The following is a 21,440-nucleotide window of genomic DNA, read 5'->3' on the forward strand; positions in this document are numbered from 1 at the left end:
GCATGAAGGGCTACAACTGAGTTCTAAAAAAGGGTTCCAAGCCAAGTAGCAGCAATGTGGAAGAGTCAGGGAGCTGAACCAGGTGCCTACTCCTCTACTGTGGGCAAACGGCCCAGGTGAGCTCTGGTGGGGCAGAAGCCACCATGTATTCATCATCTATAGCCCTGTGCACAAGCAAAGTCTCTGGCACCTTTAGCTTTTGCATAGTGATTTGTCAGGTCAACCAGGGATTTGAGGCAGAAAAGACTAGAGGAGCCTGGACTAGAGAGAAAAGAAAACAGCTCAGAAATTCATACAGGAAGCTGTAAGGCAGTACTGTTTCAATGCTTTATTAAGAGTTGGAAACAAAACCAACAAACTGGAGGTGATGACATCCAGAACCCTAAGAGGCAAGGGAAATAGATTTGCATTTTGTCCCCCACCCCTCTTTTTTTCACTTTTTATGTTTTTTATTAAATGCATCTTAGCAAAAGTAGATTAAAAAAGAAAGGGTCAAAGCCCCAGATGTCAGCGAGCAGGGAGAAGGAGGTGACCTAGGGGAGCAACAGATGCCCTGCATCAGAGTCTTCCCAGGAATAGCCCAAAGGAGCTGCCGTTGCCCCTTTATACACAAGCGCTCCTGGCAGTAAGGCCTCACTGTAATTACCCTCATGTTTCCTAAGCTTCCTCTGGCTCTAACAACTCTAATTCTAGGCCAAGCCCAAGAGTGCCATTCTTTCTTCCTAGCTGAGGATGGAAAGCTGAGAGGGGCACAAGGAGGGCAAAACTGTCACCCTACGCCAGAGAATTGGAGCTTCCTGTGGTTGGAGCCACCAAACAGTTTGCCCACCCACTTCTCTTTTAGAAGAGAGCTGGGGTGCAGTGTACAAAGGCACTCCTGGTGCCCACTTCCCCAGAATCTTCAGTTAGCATCTGCACATTTGGCTTGATACATTTATACATTGATAAAAACTCTGGTCTTAGAGCTCCTGCTACTCTTAGGCCTGATCCAGCTCAACCAGAGAAGGGGAAGCTCCTTCTGTCCCAGATTCTCTGGGAGAGAGGATCTGCCTTGGCCTCAAGGGTCCAAAAGGTCCAGGGCACATTCAGGATTGGGCCTGTGAGAAGAAATCCCAGGAACTCTGGAACCTGCCACCAAAGCTTCTTACATTATGGAAGGGAAAGGGGGAAGGAAGAGTTTTCTTTAAAAAAATTTTTTTCATACAAAAATAGATCCATTTGCAAAACAATTTCTCAGCCAGGAGGCTCCACCTCCCATTTCCTTGTAGACAGAGGGTGAGGGTTTGGGATGGTCACAACACAACCCATAGTCCAGATGAGATGCACCAAAGCTCCAGGGGAGGCATGAGGAGGGAGCGTGGCTCAGTAGCCTGGGGTTGGTGCAGAGGGTCCAGAGAGGCGAGGGCATAAAGCATGGCAGATGCTGGGGGCAGGTCCCACACTGTCGCTATGCCCTGCCTGCCTGCCCACAGGCTCTAGCCTGGGCCACAGAACAGGGAAAGTGGTCCTGATCCTTTGTTTTGGAGGCCTTTCCGAGGAAGGTGGGGTAAAGGTGGGATTTGCTCCCTGCTTCCTTAGGAGCATCTCCCAGTGCCACACCACTAATAAATAACCACAGCCAGGAGAGGGAAGAGCGGAGACAACAGCAGTGAAAGGTAGGATCTAGCCCAAAGGTTTACAAGCCCCATGCTGTTCTCAGGGCCAGAGAAACCACAAAAGAAAAGCACAAATCCAGCAAGATTGACCTAGGGAGAAAGCCCATTAGAAAGTCAGGGCTGAAAAAAAGCAGGCTGGGCCTTGTCTGAGATGAGGCCCTCTGAGCATTAGACGGGAGACAGGGTTAAGGCAGCAAACACGGACCCTGCTTTGGTAATACAACAGCCAGGGCTGGCTGGTCTCAGGCCTTCCCCACACTGCCCTTTCCTTCTGGCCTCCAGGCAAGCTGAAGCTGTATGTGATGTTCAGAGAGCAGCAGGCCAGAGAGAAAGACAGGGTCAGGGTGGTGGGAGTGGCCGCCCCAGAGGAATATCCCCTTGAGCCTTCAGGCACATGCTGCAGGGCAGGACAGTCTGGGACTCCACTGAGGAGTGCCATGGTCACAGGACTCATATTAGCTTGCACGGCCAACCAACTCCATGGCTTCCTCAAGGATTGTGGGGACTGCCTCACTCTTCTTGGGCATCTTGGCAGGAACAGTGGTCATGGCATCGTCCTTGGTCAGCTCCGAAGCTAGCAGAGATGTGACTGCACACCCGGCCTTCCTGTTGGCTGCAAGAGAAGACACGAGAGACTCTGTCCATGGAAGGCCTCGTTTCTAATTTCTTTCAAACTCTACAGCAGATAATCAGCTGTAAGCCATGCAGATGTGGCTACCTTGCCCAGTTCACAGAGGCCTTTACTTTGAAGAAAGAGGGGCAGAGATCCAGCATGTGGAATATACTCTTGGGTGGCAAAGAATATAAGAGAGTGTGGTGCAACAGGAGAGCAAGCCTCGCCCCCTTGCTTCTCTGTGTGCAAACAGCACAAAAATTTGAACACAGCTAGACAGATAGAACTGGGTTGAAGTGTTAGCCATGTGACTTAGGGAGAGATGAAGTACTCCAAGTCTTTTCTCCTCATAGGGATGTTGGAATTAAATAGGCTCAAGCTTAGTACATAGTATTGTTTTTGCTTTCTTGAAAGGTCCCAGGAAACTTCTAGACCAAAACGCTTTTCAGTCAGCCCTGGAAGGGTTGTTCCTAGCAAAAGGCGGCCTTCGGTAGGGGGCTGGAGGGACTCCCGCAAAGAGGAACAGCAGCCACGTACTGGCATCACACTCCCACGTGTTCCTCCAACAACAGATGCCCACACACCTTAGCTCTTTCCCACTTCTTCAAAGGTAGCAGCTGTGATACAAATGCCAAGGGCCCTATGAGGTGTGCAGAATATGTGGGGGTGGGGTGGGGAGGTAGTAATAAAAGCTATGTCAGGGAAGGAGAATTGGAATCAAGGATGGCCAGGAGAGGACCCCTACAAAGAAAGCTCAGCCCATGTGGCTAAGGGATGGTCAAGTTCTGGCTGTCATCCCAGATTGGAAAAGAAGCAGCAAATCAATCCATGAGTCTCTGTTCTAACTGCTGCGTTTCATCCCCAAGACTCTCATATTCATTTATGGCAGCCAGGCTTATGGCCCCAGTATCTGCAACAGGAAGGCAGCTCCTTGGGACCATGCCATCTCATGATGTCTCCTCCTCCCATGTCCCAGAGCAGCACAGGAGCGACTGTGTATACACAAATAGCTGTCTGGGATGAAAGAAGCCAGACATGAAAGGCCATATGTTATGGGTCAGCTTCTATGAAATGTCCAGCACAGGCAAATCCAGAGATAGAAAACAGATTGCTGGTTGCCAGAGGCAAGGGGAGGAGAGAATCAGAAGTGACTGCTAATGGGTATTATGGAGTTTTTCTTTTGGGGATGATGAAAATGTTCTGGAATTAGATAGTAGCAATGGTTATATGATCTCGTGGATAATGTAAAAACCCCTCAATTGTACATTTTAATATGGTGAATTTTAGGCATGTAAATGGTATCTCAATTTAAAAAAAAAAAGATTTCCTGGAGATCTGGGAAAGCTGAAGTGGAGAAAGCAGTACCAGATAAAAGAGCTGAGCACTCCTAAATGAAGACCAAGACTGGGGCAGCTGTAGAACTGGAACAAAGTGCCTTCTTTGGACCAGCGGAAAGCCTTAGGTAGGCAGAAGCCAAACGGGATCAGACAGCTCCCCTACCCCACCTGCTTTTTTTTTTTTTTTTTTTTTTTGAGACAGACTCTCTCTCTGTTGCCCAGACTGGAGTGCAATGGTGCGATCTCTGCTCACTGTAACCTCCACCTTCCAGGCTCAAACGATTCTCCTGCCTCAGCCTCCCAAGTATCTGGGATTACAGGCACATGCCACCATGCCCAGCAAATTTTTTTGTGTTTTTAGTAAAGACGGGTTTCACTGTGTTGGCCAGACTGGTCTGGAACTCCTGACCTCAGGTGATCAACCCGCCTCAGCCTCCCAAAGTGCTGGGATTACAGGCGTAAGCCACTACACCTGGCATTCTTTTTTTTTTTTGAGATGGAATCTCACTGTCACCCAGGCTGGAGTGCAGCAGCACAATCACAACTCACTGTAGCCTCGACCTCCCGGGCTCAAGTAATCCACCCAACCTCAGCCTCTCAAGTAGCTGGGACTACAAGCATGCACCACCACATCTGGCTATTTTTGTATTTTTTGCAGAGATGGGGTCTCTCCATGTTGCTCAGGCTGGTTTTGAACTCCTGGGCTCAAGCAATCCTCCCACCTTGGCCTCCTAAAGTTCTGGGATTACATGCATGAGCCACCACACCCCACCAAAGCCCAAGTCTTAACCAGGCCTTCTCTCCCTGCAGAGTCATGACCCAGAGCTACTGTTTTCATCCCAGGAGAGGGTGCCCATAGCTCAAGCAGGGAACACACAGCGTGCACACAGGTTACCAATTTTAAGGTATCCTCCTCCTCCTCCTCCTCCTCTATTTCCCAGGGGCACAAGAGGTTGTCTACTAATAGGAGAAAGAATAGTGAAGACCCTGACAGCCAGCCAGAGGGCTTATCTAATTATAGATCAGAGGTATGTGACCAAGACTGTGGGAATTTTACAAAACCACTTATTGGATTATGAAGATAAACTATTGCCTCCGTGACTGACAAGAGAGGAAAAGGAGACCACGTGAGTGTGACTATGATGGTCTAAATGTATACATTTCTCATACCGTCCTTAGCACCAGAATCTTCCTCAGGCCTCCTGCAAACGCTCCCACTCTCTTCTGAAGTACTCCCACTCTAGACCCTACTTCTCATGTCCAGAAGGGTGGTAGTTTCGTATCATTTTATTATTCCTTTGAATTCAGTCTCCAGCAGTTGAGAAGACACCGCAACTCTGTGTGTGTGTGTGACTCTAGTGCTGTACATATGTTGAAATAACTCCTGACTCCAGACCTTGGGAAAAGGAACACTGGGCCACTTGTCCTGAGCAACACAGGAGAAGGCAGAGTTCCCGTGTGGCAGGTCTTAAGCTGCTTCTTTCTGTGGTTTCTTCCCCGAAAATAAGAAGATACCAGTTGTACCTAATCAAGTGGTGTTTCTTTTTTTTCTTTTTGTTTTTTGAGACTCAGTCTCACTCTGTCACCAGGTTGGAGAGCAGTGGTGTGAAGTCGGCTCACTGCAACCTCCAACTCCTGGGTTCAAGTGATTCTCCTGCCTCAGCCTCCTGAGTAGCTGGGATTACAGGCATGTGCCACCATGCTCAGCTAAGTTTTGCATTTTTAGTAGAGACGGGGTTTCACCATGTTGGCTAGGCTAGTCTCAAACTCTTGACTTTGTGATCCACCCGCCTCAGCCTCCTAAACTGCTGGGATTACAGGCGTGAGCCACCACACCCGGCTTTACCAAGTGGTGTTTCTAGACTTTTCTGGGCTCAAAAAACTTCTGATGTATTACAAACTTCATAGAACCAGGAGCAGAGAGTAGGTAGGGAGAAGATCAAAATTTCTCTTTTAAGCCTTGAAAGCCTGTACACCATGGAGGATGTGATGTGGCCTAAGTCAGGAGATGAGAAAGCTCCTGTTGGAACAGGTCTCCCAGCTTTCTACATGGTCACCATTATTATCAGCAGGTTGAACAATCAAGAAAAACTGACCTCCCCCGCGTCCCCCTAACTTACTCACTTGTTAAGACTATTGAAAAGTAGCCATAGAACCAGATAAATATTTTGACTAGATGCTATCAAAGAGGATAATTAACTCCAGGAGAATAGTCCCACAGGCCGTGGGGGAAAAGGGAACAATCTTGAGATACTGGTGAAAGCTCTCTGAGGCCAGATTCCTAGAAGTTAGGGGTGGGCTGTGATAAAAACACCAGCAAAATCAACCATATAACGTAAGTGTAGCCGAATTTTAAAACGGTTAGTGACTTGAAAAAAGACCTTTATAAAACATAGGCTAGGAACTATTACTAAAGAGGAAGTGTTCTCGTTAATAAGCTTCCTTAGGGAAGAGGAAACTAGGACAGATGGGGCAATCATTGCCACATTAAATCACTCATTATTGTCTCAAACTCTCCTAATTATGCGTCCTGTCCTATTTTTACAAAAGTGGGGGTAGAGTAAGTAGTGGTACAGGAAATATTCTTAGCAACCTTCTCTAGATAGGAGGCGATATGGTTTGGATGTATGACCCTTCCAGACCTCATGTGGAAATGAGACCTACAATGTTGGAGGTGGGGCCAAGTGGGAGGCGCTTGGGTCACGGGGTGCATCCCTCATGAGTGGCTTGGTGCCCCCACAGTAATGAGTTCATATGAGCACTGGTTGTTTAAAAGAGCCTGGCATCTCTCTTTCTCCCTCTCCCGCCTTGTGATACACCTGCTCCCCATTTGGGTGGATCCATGATTGAAGCTTCTTGAGGCCTCACCATCAGATACTGGCACCAAGCTTTCTGTACAGTCTGCAGAATCGTCAGCCAAATAAGCCCCTTTTCTTTATAAATTACCCAGTTCTGAGGTATTTCTTTATAAGAACACAAAATAGACTAACACGGGTGGTCATCGGAGAACCTCCCTGAAGCAATGTCATCATGTCCAAGATGCTCCTTGCTGGAAGGTATGAAAGAATATTTCTGGCCCATACTGAGGGGCACTGCCATCTCCTCTCCAGTCATGCAGGCTGAGTGGAAATAGCCCTGGACTGGGAGTCACAAAAGTGGGCTACAGTGCTCTGTCACTAGACAGCCATGTAGACCCGGGCAAGACCTTATCTGGTTTTAATTCCTTTCCCCTATGAGCAGGTTAGATACTAATCACTAGAAGTCTTTAGCGTCTTTTCAACTCTATGGTTCTATTAGATGAATGGAGCTTATAGGGAAGCTGGGAAATGGTAGAGGGAAGGAAAGGAAGAAAGAGATGAATTTCTTCCCTTGGCTTTTATCCCAGTGAGCAAATGGCTTGTATACAAGAGGCCACAATTCAGACATAGAGATAAAGTTGAGTCATTAAAACCACAAGCTGACTCAATCATGGGCCTGAAATAGTAGCCTTAATACAATCACATGGCTTCTTCCCCTTGACACTCAAACCATTGTTCTCCCACACCCTGCAGATCACAGCAGTTTACATGTTGCTTTTAATGAACTGACCCTGATAGTAACTCCCCTCTTCCAACTCATCAATGAGTCTTTGTATACTGGTCACTCCCCGAGGTCTCCAGAGACCGGAAGATTTCAACATTCCTTTACATTCTAGGTAAAAAGCTAGTGTCTTTGAATAGGGACAGCTGCCTCTCTGGAAATAATGAGGGCTGTGAGGCAGATATGCTTGACAGTGCCTCTGTCTTTTTGGCTCAAAGCAATCAGTCAGGAGGAATAGTCAGAGACAGCCAGGCAAGGGGTGGAACAGCCAAATCCAGTAGCCACAGAGAGAAACCCAGAGCCACTGGGGCCTTTGCAGTTAGAGAATGGGGCCATCTCAGTCCAGCATCTCTCTCCTCTTCTCCTCTTAATCGTATTGTCACTGCATAAAAAAATATTAGAGCTGGAAGGGACCCTGGAGACCATTCATTCTAGTCCAGCACTCATTTTATACCTGAGGAACTGAGTCCAAGAAACAATAAGTGACTTGCTTAGGCTAACACAGACAGCATCAGAACTAGATGTGACTTTGGGTCTTTTGATCCTTACCTAGTCCTATGTTCTTTGTAATCTACTCTGATGGCTATCCTCCTGTTTATGTTAGTATGAGGCCACATCACATCACTTTACATGATGTGAATGCACCAAGGTCTAAAGAGTTACTGAACAACTATGAATGTCTCCCCTGAGATTCTCCCAGATATATTCAAGTGTATTTAGTGAACCCAGAGCCTAGAAAGTTAAGCTTATAGGCTGGAGCCACTTAAAAGATATGTAATTGTCATTTCATCTACTTTCCAGTTTAACATCTCCCAGTCTAAGTCTCCTCCTATTCCCTCTTGCATGGGAAAGAGTACTTTGACTAATTCATGTCCTCTGCTGGAAGGTTAGGTTCCAACAAAATCCCTCCCTCCTCCACCTGTGAGTTCTGATTTTCCACATGGAAAGAAGTGAAGAACGGGGCTTCCCCAGCAGAGGGAAGCCACTGATGTCTGGCTATCTGTGTATAGGAAGCATCTGGGATTCTAGTTCCACAGGAAGAGGCTTAAAAGGGAATTCCCCACCAAAAGTCTGATAAAGGCACTTAGTTGATGGGGTCAAGAAAAACAACGAGATGCAATGTACTTTTGTAAGGCTAGAAATGCTTAATGTTAAGGCCACATCACCTTATATGGCTGGTAGGAAACAATGCTGTAAGAACTATAAAGACTAAATATAGGAGTAATAGTACGACTAGCTGTACTCTCCTTGCAAACACCTATCTATATAAGACTAAATGCTCTAGTTCAGAGAGTACTCAGCTCTTCTATCTACTTCTCTTCCCCTTTATAAAGTCTGTACTCAGAGAATGCCAGAAAATGGATAAGAATTTTGACTTAGGAGCTTTCAGTTTGGGGAAGGTTCTGAAGTCCTACAGGAGAACCCTCAGAAGGGAGTATCACTCTGGTTATTCAGAGTATAGGTAGAAATGGGCAGTCAGCCATTACAAATGAAACTCACAGTGATCGAAAACAGTTGGGCCAGGATACTGACTTTATATAGGCTGGCATGCTCTAAGGTCCCCCTTTCCAGGCTGTGGCAGGTACTACAGGCCCTACAGATACCACTGAATTAATAGCTAAGCACTGGCCAAAGCAAGCTGTATAACTCCCTCTCTTTACAATAATCTCAAAGTAAAACTCACTATCAAATGGGCCTATATAGTGCAACAGCCAGGAAATAGGGAACATAGATTTAAGTCCCTCTGAAGTAGAAACCTTTAATGCCGCCTTTTTTGTAATTCCCACTCTTCAAATTAGGAAAGAAGTCACCACTGCTAGCCCCAAAAGACCTTCACTAGACATAATGATGCAGGTCAACTCCACATGAGGGGCAGCCTTGGCTATACCTTCTTTTGAACTAGTCTTTTGGCCACTATAAGCTGCCCTCAAGGAAAACTCATTCATTAATCGTTCCCCATACTCATGCCTGGATCATGTGTCCTAGCTCCATAATTCTTTTTAGAATCTCTAGCTCAGTGTAATCCACTTAGATCTTCCAAAGCATGTGAAAGGAGGTTGCAGGAGAGTGATGGGGGGAAGGCAAAGGCAACAGAGGAAATGCACTCAATAAAAAGGGAGTTTCAGACACAGCACAATCCTTCAATGAGATGCTCCTCTATATTTTTCTAATTGGGAACAATGATGCCTAACCTCCCTACAAAATTTTATACTTTCTATTTTTAGTTCTCGCTATGTATGTCTTCTGCTTGTGAAGCGCAGAGTAAGAACTCTGACTTATTTTGTCTTTGAATTTCAATCTATACCTAGCATACCTTTTGTATTTAGATCAACTTTTGCTCATACACACAAATGTCCACTCAAATTCCTGTGTCCTGCAGCACAGTTCCCTTGTTCCAAATATTTGCTTCAAGAGTGGGGAGAAATACGCCATAATCCAATGTAACTGCTTTATTGCCAGTCCCTCAAACCCCAGTTTTCTAACTCACTACTCTGAACATGGGAGGAAGAGGACTAGATAATCCGCTCCGGATGCAGGGACAAGCATAGTGATGCTCTAATCATCTTCTGTGGAGCAGTTTAGAAACTCCTGAACTTCTGGCAGGAGTAGAGAGGCCTCACCCCCTTTGACACCCAGGATGAGCTCCAGTGCTTACTTACCTTGACGGGGTCCTCTCTTCCGTCGGAATGCTGCCCCTGACTGCAGGGCTTCTAGAAGACTGTCCATTACACCTGTCTCATCGCCCTCTGTTATAAAGAACAAGATGGAGATGTGAACTCTTCGGCCAGAGCAGCATGGCAAACATCAAGCCCCACACTAAATGCATTGCTATTGCTTGGTGTCCCCTCTGGCATAGCTGCTGGCAGCTAAGAAGAGACAAAGAAAATTCACCCTTAAGTCTCACAAGCCCATGTTTCCTTGTATCTGCTTATAAATGGTTAAAACAAAAGATCTTATTGCCTGTTATCCAATGCAAACCTTGGAATATTTTTCTGCAATGCCATCCTCCCCACCCCATCCCTAATTGCAGAAAAGTATCTAGCAACAGAATTACAGAACTGCCCAACTCCAAGACCAGTTATGAAGACTGGTTAGGCTTCAGAGCAGGGCTGAGGAAAGACCACTGATCAAGAGGGCACTTTCCTGAAGTACTGTCTCCAGTGGCTATGTCTTCCTGAATGTCTAAGTCCTCTGCATCTAAGAGGAGCAGCCTGGCTGGAATACAAAGAGTTAATGTAGAATCCTTCTTCTAGCCTGGCTCAGTTTCCATGGCAACAGCTTAGGATAGTGAAATCTGAAACTGTGAAATCCCAAAAGCCCATAGGCTGCCAGCTCCAAGGCTGGGGCTCACTGCTCCCAGCGCCACCTGCTGGCTGAGCATCACCAGTGCATCTGACCTACATTCTACCCTCATTTTCTTGACCTGGGTACTGGAAACTCGGCACGGTCCATTACGCCACCTGTTGGCCGGGTGCAGTCTTCATTGCACATGTCAGCAGGACTCCACCTTCCCCCATTACATCCTAGCCAGTACCCGGGTACAAATGCCAGAGTCCCAAGGGAAGGTGAAGAATACTTGGTGTGGGCTTTAATAGCATTACAAAGTTGTGGCTTACAACTGGGGTAAGGGCAAGGAAATTGCTTTCCAGAAAAGTATAAAGAAAAGTCCCTGGTAGCAAGAGGTACCAGAGCAGCCCTTGTGCCTCTGCTTTGTAAAATACTGATTCCTAACAAACTCAGCAGCTCTGTGAACACCATTTTCAGAAGACTCATGGCCCCTCAGGTTTGGAGGAGGGTGGCATCAGCTCAGTGCTGTGTGAGCAGCATATGCTGTATTTCCGCTGCCCACAGAGAGAGCAGTGGGGGCGAAGGGGTAGGGAATCGGCAGCAGGAAAGAAGCAGAGACAGGAAATAGAGGGCCAGTAATTGAAACCATATGTTTCAACAAAGACATGCTCTAGCAGTGAAATAGAGATTCTGCTGAAGAAAGAGAAGAGGTGGCCGGCTTCCCATCCCCCTCCAAAAGTTCAATCCATTTACAATCTAATTGTGTATACAACTGGGCTAAGATACTAGGGACATAGTACTTTGTGCCATAAGCAGAAAGGGAAGACACACCATAATTAAAAGATAGGAGGCGCGTCAGGAAAATATTTTAGAGAAAAAAACCCAAAAGATTTAGTGGAGGGAATGAAAACAGGCCAGAGCTAACTTGGGACAGGCAGAAGGAAAACAGTATGTATCACAGCAATACTAAAATCACAGGAGAGATGAGAGAGAATGCAAGAGCCAGCAAAGGAGAGAGAAGGATTTTAGCAGGGCAAGTTGGAATGTGTATGTATCTGAATTGGGTTAAAGTCCAGCATCAGGATCTTGGAGGTAGAAGACGGCCAAAAATCATTTGCCAGGAGGTGAGTTCGGACATGAGCTATTCTCTCTGGCCTCTAGACTCTAGGCAGAGAAGTCTTCCAAACGTTCCTATCAACCCATCAACCCTTCTTCACTCCTTACCTGCATTCATGTCTATGAGCTGCTCTCTCTTCTGCTGCTTCTCTAGCCGCTCCTTCTCTGCCTTCTCCTTGGCTAGTTTTGCTCGCTTCATCTTTTCTTCTGTCTCCCGCCGCTTCTGGTTCTCCTTGACTGCTTGCTGGGGCAGGGAAGGGGAGGAAAGAACACATGGGCATTGTACACCTACCACCAGCCAACAGGAATCCAGTGGACAGTGAGAAATGGCCACAAAAGATTCAGTCAGCAAGTGTCCCTTGCTCACCAAAAACATATTCCGAAAATTGTGAAGATCCATGAAAAATTCTTCAACAGACAACTTCTTGGGGTCAAAGAGGAAGTACTCGCCCAGCTCCTTATAGAGGGTCTCCATGTTAGAATGCATCATCCGCAGCTTGTTATACTGTTCCTGGGCATCCTTCACAAAGCTGTGCAGCCAAGGAGTAAAGGACCAAGACCAGGAAGCAGACCTACTTCTCTAGCCCAGGGAATTACTCAAAGATGAGTACTGATATGCATGGGGATGTTCAATACAGCACTGTTTATAACAGCAAAAAACAAAGCCAGGTAGGTTCCCTAAATAGGGGAATAGTAAACCATGAACTGTGGTACACCTATAAAATAGAAGGCTGCAGTTTAAAAGGGGTCTATAAATAATACTACTACAGAAACATGGCCAAGATGTATTATGTGCAAAAATCAATACAATGCAGTTTTTGTTGAAAATTAATGTATGAGGTACAAACCAGAATGAAGTCCAGTGGCGGCGGTTACCTTTGGGGAGGGAAGGAGAGGGAGGCATGTGTGTGTGTAGTGGAGATGGGGTATAGGCAGGGGAATTGGGGGGACTTTCAGTTGATCTGCATGGTGTGCTTCCACTCCACAATAATGGAATGCTCTAAGAACTATACAGTCTCGACAACACAAGTGAGACCCCATCTCTAAAGAAAAAAATGTAAAAAAAGTTGAGCTGGGCCTGGTGGCACATGCCTATAGTCCCAGCTGCCAAGGAGGCTGGTGGGGGAAGGATCGTTTGAGCGTAGGAGGTCAAGGATGCAGTGAGCCATGATGGCTCCACTACACTCTAGCCTGGATGACACAGTGAAAGCCTGTTTCAAAATACTTACAAATCCAAAAAACTATGTATTTAATGAAAAGGAGTTTTTTAAGAGAGAAAAAGTTGTATATTGCCCTATCTATCCTGTTTCCCCCCCACTACAGGAAGTTTTCTTTCCTTTCCTAGGGAATAACTCCCTCCTTTCAAGAGAGGATATGGTCATTTTTTCAACAAACTTGTCTTTTTCATCTGTGGCAGCTGGGAAATTCTGAACATCACGTTCGACATCAGAAATTTGTTTCTTCATCTGATCTAGGTTCTTTTGCAAGTTTTCAGCAGAAACTAAAAAACAAACAACAAAAAACCACTACAAAAACAGAGAGCAAGAGCTTACTAATAATTCCAGCCTCAATACCCCTTAGTTTCACCCTTTGGAGCACAGCTTCAGTCTATACACACATTTAGGAACTTAATTTTAATTCCCTTATGTACTTTAGTTGTATCACGTAAGTTTTCACCTTTCCAGTGAGACTACAAATTATCTGATCATTGAACCTCCAGCCTTCACAAGGTATGCAGTACTAGGAACACAAGAGAGGCTTCATTTAATTTAACACAAATCTACGAAATCCCCTGAGATCTTGGTCTCATTTATTTTAGAGAACAGGGTTTGGGAGGAAGGAGATATACATAGAAATATAGAGGCGGGGCAGAAATCTGTTCTGATTTCCAATGAATGCTGCTTTTTCTTTGTCTAGTTCCAGGACAGCGAGGCCTAATTTTTGTTCTAGTCTGTTTTCTTAATGAGGAGAACTGTTAACCTAGACTAAAAACACCTGCCCTTCTAGCTGTGTTTTGGTGTTTGGTGTTCCCCTAGGAAGAGAAAGAGTACTTCCTATTTCTACACATAAAGATGTCTCCTCAGCTCCTCCCTTGTGGCTTAGGCACCATGCCTAAATCCTATTCCATATCCACTTGAAATAGTCTGAACTGAAAATGCTCTAAAATCTAATCCGTGTCTTATTTCCCTCCCCATCCAGAGATTTTTGGGCTTAGAACCACCTTCTAACTTCATCCCCAACTGCCCCACCTCGGCTGGCTTTCTCCACATGGGCAAGCTCGTCTGGAAACTTGAGGACATCAGGATAGTCATTCTCACACAACTCAGCCAAGAAGTGTAACAACGTCATCTTCTGATCTGTGGACTTGGTGTCTCGAAGCTTAGAGCAAGAGGAGAAACTGTTAAATCCTGACACGTCTAAGATGGCCTCCCGCCAACGCTGAACTCCTAGAGGCTGTAGCCTTCCTTGTGTTGTCCTCCTCTAGCTCACCTTACAGAGGAAGCTGATATTGAAGCCAAAAGCACCAGCATTTCTGGAGCCAGCATTCATGTAGTTTCCGACAAGCAAGGTAATCTCTAGGAGACTGGAAAAGCTCTCACTCTTGCGTAACTCCTCACATGCAGCAGTGACAGACACAATCTCTGGCTTGATATTCTCTACTTGCTCGCTGAATTGTAGCTTGAAGAGAATGGCATTGAGGCGAGGCCGCAGTCGGGGCACAGTGCCCATCTGGTAGAGAACACAAGCAGTTCCATTACAGTCAAAAGAGAGAGAAGTAAGAAAAAGATACAGGCTTGAGCCTCCTATGGGAGGATCAGAGCTCCAGAGCAGGGAGAAGAGAGAGACCAAGACAGGTTCAAAAACAGGCAAGAGGCAAGGAGCAAATGCCCAGGCTGCTCTCTAGAGGGGAGGGAAATACGGGAGGCGGAGAAGGGCCTCACTCACCACCACGCCAAACTGCTCTGACTCAGCCAGGTCATCATATTCATCCTTCAGTTCAGAAAGCATTTTTAATTGCTCTGGCTCTGGCATTTGCTTAATGAGGTTCTGAAAGAGAGAAGAGACATCTCAGTTGGAGGCGGATTTGCTGACAACGCTAAACAAAATTTTTACTCTGTTGTTAGTCCCACACACTGCCCAAGGACCATTACAAAGGAAACATGGTGGCAGAGGAGAGGTAGCACTGAAATGGTAGGACTTTTGCAAAATATACCAGAAATAACCTGACCACCAGAGAAAAGGCAGTTTCTAAAAGATAGCATTCATAAGTCAGCAATGCTAGAGGAGGATTCTCTTCATCTCCACAGAGATGAGGCCAGTGCATAGCTACACAGAAGAACCCGCTCCAGCAGAACCACCTTGCTCCTTACCTGGATCATAGACTCAGTCAGAATAGCCTCATTCACCTCCAGGATGACATTCTTAATCTCTTGATAGGGCATGCGGAAGGAACCCAAAAAGATTGCTGCCAGAAAATGAAATATTAAGACATGTTCTTTTCAGTCTGTTCCTGTTTCCAACCCATCCTGCAAACCTATGCTGGATAATCTTCCTAACAGGGCTCTTTTAGACCAGGCACAGTGGCTCGTGCCCATAATCCTAGCACTTTGGGAGGCCAAAGTGGGTAGATCACTTGAGCTCTAGAGTTTGAGACTAGCCTAGGCAACATGGTGAAACTCCATCTCTACAAAAAAATACAAAAACTAGCCAGGCGTGGTAGTGTGCATCTGTAGTCCCAGCTGTTCAGCAGGCTGAGGTGGGAGGATTACCTGAGCCCAGGAGGTCAAGGTTGCAGTGAGCTGTGATTGCACCACTGCACACCAGCCTGAGCAACAAGTGAGACCCACCTCAAAAAAGTCTACATACATCAAAGACTTTCACCCCACTTTACTTTAGTTCCCCGGTCTCAGGACTTGATCCTCAAAGCTGCCTCGACCTTAAACTGCCAGATCCTATTCCCTAACAAACACATCCTATTTTTTCAGCTCCCCCGGCTCCCTTTTTTTTTTTTTTTTTTTTTGAGACAGTCTCGTGTCGTCCACGTTGGAGTGCAGTGGCATGATCTTGGCTCACTGCAACCTCCACCTCCCAGGTTCAAGTGATTCTCCTGCCTCAGCCTCCCGAGTAGCTGGGATTACAGGTGTGTGCCACCATGCCTGGCTAATTTTTGTATTTCTAGTAGAGATGGGATTTCACCCTGTGGGCCAGGCTGGTCTCGAACTCCTGACCTCAAGATATCCACCTGTCTTGGCCTCCCAAAAGTGCTGGGATTACAGGCGTGAGCCACTGTGCCCAGCCCTTAGCTCTCCCTTTCTAATCTCTCGCTTTAATCTTCAACCCTATTAGGACGTCTCTTTCCAGTCTCCTGATTGTTCTGTTTTCTGTGAATACATCAGTTCTACTCTGCCTTTCCTATTTCATCAGGACCCTCTACACCATCACTTCATTTGCTCTCTGCTAAGATTCCCATTAGTATTACTACTACTACAACTACTATTACTGTTCTTTTGCTTCCTTCACCTTCCAGTCCCTGGTCAGTCTAGCCACTTCATTTCCCTACTCTGACACCTGGGCTGATATATACTGGAGTCTGTGAATTTGCAGTAGCCCCAATGATAACTGGGGCCTCGGCGCTGTTAGCAATTCTCTTCCATGTGTCCCTACTGCACTTTCTCCTACCCTTCTTGGCAGGTCCTCCAACATATTCCCATTTTCCCCACTGCCCCACCACCTCCCTGTTTGTTCCAAGAAGACCCTGCTCCTCTTCACTGAGAAAAACTGAAGCCACTGGTCAAATTACTTGCTCGGCTTTCTCTTATGCTACTTAAAAATAAAGCACTAAGGCTCTCGGTTAGAATCAGACTAGAGCCGGGCGCGGTGGCTCACACCTGTAATCCCAGCACTTTGGGAGGCCGAGGCGGGTGGATCACGAGGTCAAGAGATCGAGACCATCCTGGTCAACATGGTGAAACCCCGTCTCTACTAAAAATACAAAAAATTAGCTGGGCATGGTGGTGCGTGCCTGTAATCCCAGCTACTCAGGAGGGTGAGGCAGGAGAATTGCCTGAACCCAGGAGGCGAGGTTGTGGTGAGCCGAGATCGCGCCATTGCACACCAGCCTGGGTAACAAAGAGCGAAACTCTGTCTCCAAAAAAAAAAAAAAAAGAATCAGACTAGAAAAGACTTGGATACGCCTTTTGGAATGGACTGGAAGAAAACTATGCCAACACTTCTGTAAGCTAATTGGTGCATGTGCTCATATAGGGATTTGTGTATAAGTATATATACCCTCATGTACTCATCCTTTCCTCATGTGTCAACAGAAGAGGCAGCCCCACACACCTTTCCCTTCAGCATATATACATAAACAAGGTTTTCCTATCTTACTCTATGTTCCATGTTCCTCTCTAAATTACCCGTTTCTCTTTCTTTCACTTTATAGCAATCTAAAATAGCCTATTATCTCTCACTTACACGACTGATTTATTCCATTGCCACAAAGCCAATGAAAAGATGGCAGCCTCTTAAAGAGTATATACTTTAGGTAAGATATGATCCTGCTACCTCTCACTCACATCCACCTCCCCAAAAAGATAATCTGTTCTTGCTGAATTTTCCTATTTCAGTAAATGGTACCACTTTCTGCAGAGTGACCTAAACTTCAAAACACCTTCCCTTTATCCCAAGTCAATCACTAAATTCCATTAATTCTACCTTTTCTCATTCTATTGCCCAGGCTAGAGTGCAGTAGTACAATCATAGCTCACTACAGCCTGGACCTCCCAGGCTCAAGCAATCCTCCTCCCACCTCAGTCTCCCAAGTGGCTGGGACTATAGGCATGCGCCACCACATCTGGCTAATTTTTTTTTTTTTGAGACAGAGTCTCCCTCTGTTGCCCAGGCTGGAGTGCAGTGGCGCAATCTTGGCTCACTGCAATCTCCGCCTACCAGGTTCAAGCAATTCTCCTGCCTCAGCCCCATGAGTAGCTGGGATTTTAGGCACACTCCACCATGTCCAGCTAATTTTTCTATTTTTAGTAGAGACAGGGTTTTGCCATGTTGACCAGGCTGGTCTTGAACTCCTGACCTCAAGTGATCCACCTGCCTCGGTCTCCCAAACTGCTGGGATTACAGGCATGAGCCATTGTACCTAGCTTAATTCCACTTTCTTAATATCCTCTGCCTCTCTTATTCTCATCACCTTAGTTTCAGTCCCTGATCACGTCTTACCTCTGACATAACTCACCTCTGCCTATAGTATCCCCTGACCTTAGCAATCCAGCCTCAAAATCACTGCCAAAGCAGCCTTCCTAAAAATTACACAGGACAATCTCACTCACTTTCCCGATTAAAATTCCCTTTATAACTTCCATAGGTATACTCAGTTGTATTAAACAACTTGCAGTTCCTGAAGTGCACAATGTTATCTCATGCTCTCATACATGCTGATCCCTCTCCTGAAACAAGCCAACCCTCCCGCCTTCACTTAATTCTTTTTTCTGAGACAGGGTCTTACTCTGTTGCCCAGGCTGCAGTGCAGTGGCACAATCACAGCTTACTGCAACCTCAAATTCCTGAGCTCAAGTGATCCTTCTGCCCCAGCTCTTGAGTAGCTGGGACTATTGGCACATGCCACTGGGCTCAGCTAATATTTTTTAATGTTTTGTAGAGAAGGGGTCTTGCTTTGTTGCCCAGGCTGTTCTTGAACTCTTGGCATCAATCATCCACCTCGGCTTCCCAAAGTGCTGGGATTACAGGAATGAGCCAGCACGCGCAGCCTCCTTAAATCCTTAATTGTTCTTTCAACTCACTTTTAGTAGTACCTTCATTAGAATATCTTCTGGGATTTGCCCTTCCAACACTGCCCCTATTTGATTTAGATGCCTCCTTTCCCAGTACTCTCATAAACATTCTAGCAAACCTCCAACATAGCATTTATCAATCTGTGCTGTTATCATCTGCCTTTCTGTCTTTACCAGGCACATGGTTCATGCAGATAGGGACTATGTCTTATTCAGCTTTGTATCATTAGCACATGAGAGACATTTAATCATCATTGAATCACTAAATTCCACTTCCAGACCGTCCTACCCTACACTACTTTCAGTTTTCTTTTCTTGAATTCTGTTTTCCATATCAATATCATTCCACTAGAAATCATAATGTACTACACCATAGTCTTCCTTGTATCATTTTTTAAAACAACAATTATTCATAACTTGTGCCCCTGGAGATACACTTGGGAAGAGGAACTGACTCACACTACTTCGGTCTCCATAAAAGGATTTCACCACAGACACTATTTAGTAATAGTTGTTGCTAATAATTTAAGATTATATAGTCAAGAGTGATGTGACAGCTTACTGCTCTCATTATATCACTGACTTTACTTATGGGTATGTGTAGTTATTGGCTGTGTGATCTGGGCACTTCATATCATTTCAACTTTGGTTTTCTCATTTGGAAAAACGGACAATAACTGCATTACAAGACGGTGAGTGGGTTTTATGGAACATACCCTTTCATCTCTGGAACACATACCTAGTATGTGCCTAATAGAGCCTATAACATAGCAGACCCTGAAATAGTTGTCAAATAAATATTTAAGGCTATATTACTCAGTATGAAGTAGGTAGATGAATAATTGAAATTAACAATAATTTAACATTTGTCCTGATCATCAAATAAGTACTGCCTGTATCAACTTTGCAGAGGAATTTCTTACTTGAAATTTTGCTACCAAACAGTTATGAATATAGGTGGAAAGTTCAGAACAGAACTCCTCTCTGGAGTTACAGATCCTACTCTGAGAAGTACAAGATTTACCTTAGTTATTTTAAATTACAAAGTAATTTTAGATTTAATTGAAGCCAAGCTAGTACCTTTACTTATCAGAAAGTGAAAGCTGGGCATGGTGGCTTACATCTGTAATCACAACATATTAGGAGGCTGAGGTGAGAGCACTTGAAGGCAGGAATTCAAGACCAGCCTGGGCAACATAGCAAGACATCTTCTCTATTTATTTCATAAAAAAGCAAAAGTGGGAAAGAGAAAATGTACAGTGGCTAGACCATCTGTGGTAGACTTCCTGTGAATGCAATGGACATAGTAAGGACTTTGAAATAAGAAAGTCAAGGCCGGGCGTGGTGGCTCACACCTAAAATCCCAGCACTTTGGGAGGCCGAGGTGGGTGGATCACGAGGTCAAGAGATTGAGACCATCCTGGTCAACATGGTGCAACTCTGTCTCTACTAAAAATACAAAAATTAGCTAGGCATGGTGGCGCATGCCTGTAGTCCCAGTAACTCGGGAGGCTGAGGCAGGAGAATTGCTTGAACCCAGGAGGCGGAGGTTGCGGTGAGCCAAGATCGAGCCATTGCACTCCAGCCTGGGTAACAAGAGCGAAACTGTCTCAAAAAAAAAAAAAGAAATAAGAAAGTCAGAGGCTCGGCTAGGTGAATTACCTGAACCCAGGAGTTTGAGACCAGCCTGAGTAACATGGCAAAATCCCATCTCTACAAAAAATTAGCTGGGTGTGGTGGTGCATACCTGTAGTCAAAGCTACTTGGGAGGTTGGGGTGGAAGAAGCAGCTGTGCGCTGGAAGCCAAGGTGGCAGTGAGCTGTGATTGCACTACTGCATTCCAGCATGGGCAACAACAGAGTGGAAAAAAATTAAAAAAGGCTCAAATCCCAGACCTCCTTCTTACTAGCTTTATGACTAGGCAAATTCCTAAAAATCTTAGCTTGTTTCCTTCACATAAAACTGGATACTTAAAAATCTTGCAGTGCTACTGAAGAAATTAAATAAGATACTGAATATTCACTGTGCAATGCTTGGCATATAGCAGGAATTCAACAAATTAAAGTTCCATATCAAGGGACCACAGACTCAAGGGAACTAAAAGTTCTTAAAAGAACTCTTTCACATTGAAATAGTTGGGATCAAGAGATACTCACAGAGATTCTGGGCTGTCTTTGAATCCAACACCTTTAACTCTTTTACTTTTTTCTTTTGCACAGATTTCTTTTCTTCTCCACCTTCTTGATCCTTCTTGGCTAGCAGGGAAAAGATTAGAAAAGCATGATTAAGAGTAAACCACCTCTGTGCCTTACTGAACTACTACTGTCCAGCTGGAATGGCCCCTCACTTTCTCTCTATTACAATGGTCTCCCTATCGTATTCCTTCAAAACTAACCTCCTCTTCAACCAACCACCCTTCTATCACTGAACCTCCCCCAACTCTAATAAATATCTCATTTTCCTTTCTTCAATATTTATTAGTAATGCTTTCCTACTCACATCCTATCTACTTGCAGGGCTAAGCAAACTTCCTATAAAGGGCCAGATAGTATTTTAGGCTTCACAGGCCATATAGTCTGCCTCAATTTTTCAACTCTGACACTGTAGCATGAAAGCAGGCACAGATAATACATAAATGAATGGGCATGGCTGTGTGCCACTAAAACTTTATTCACAAAAACAGTTGGTTGGCAGTAGTTCCCTTCCACCATGTTATCCTTCCATTTGTGCCCATTAAAATTCTCGACTCTTCTTTCAAGCTCCATCTTTTTTTTATTAAAGACAGCATTTCATGGTATCACCCAGGTTGGAGAGCAATAGCACAATCATGACTCACCGCAGCCTTCACCTCCTGGGCTCAGATGATTCTCCCACTTCAGCCTCCCAAGGAGCTGGCACTACAGGTGTGTACCACCACACCCAGCTAATTTTTGCATTTTTTGTGTGTGGATGGGGTTTCACCATGTTGCCCAGGCTGGCTTTGAACTCCTGGGATCAAGCCATCTGCCTGCCTCAGCCTCCCAAAGGGCTGGGATTACAGGCATGAGCC

The 21,440-nt window shown here is 45.4% G+C and overlaps 1 protein-coding gene across 1 annotated transcript; it reads right to left on the reverse strand.

Annotated features, from left to right (window-relative positions):
* Nucleotides 1-313: 313 nt before the first annotated feature.
* Nucleotides 314-21,238, reverse strand: LOC135270643 (protein diaphanous homolog 1). Its single transcript, XM_064366430.1, has 10 exons — nucleotides 20,548-21,238; nucleotides 14,960-15,054; nucleotides 14,535-14,636; nucleotides 14,079-14,318; nucleotides 13,838-13,967; nucleotides 12,964-13,089; nucleotides 11,956-12,119; nucleotides 11,697-11,832; nucleotides 9,845-9,931; nucleotides 314-2,268 (listed from the first exon to the last, which is right to left on the reverse strand). The coding sequence occupies exons 2-10, from the start codon at nucleotides 15,029-15,031 to the stop codon at nucleotides 2,111-2,113; spliced, it is 1,215 nt and encodes a 404-aa protein (XP_064222500.1). The 5' UTR covers nucleotides 15,032-15,054; nucleotides 20,548-21,238; the 3' UTR covers nucleotides 314-2,110.
* Nucleotides 21,239-21,440: the final 202 nt, after the last annotated feature.

This window comes from Aotus nancymaae, unplaced genomic scaffold (assembly GCF_030222135.1).
Source record: "Aotus nancymaae isolate 86718 unplaced genomic scaffold, 86718_ANA_hifiasm-v0.15.2.pri h1tg000064l_1, whole genome shotgun sequence".
Taxonomy (NCBI): Eukaryota; Metazoa; Chordata; class Mammalia; order Primates; family Aotidae; genus Aotus; species Aotus nancymaae.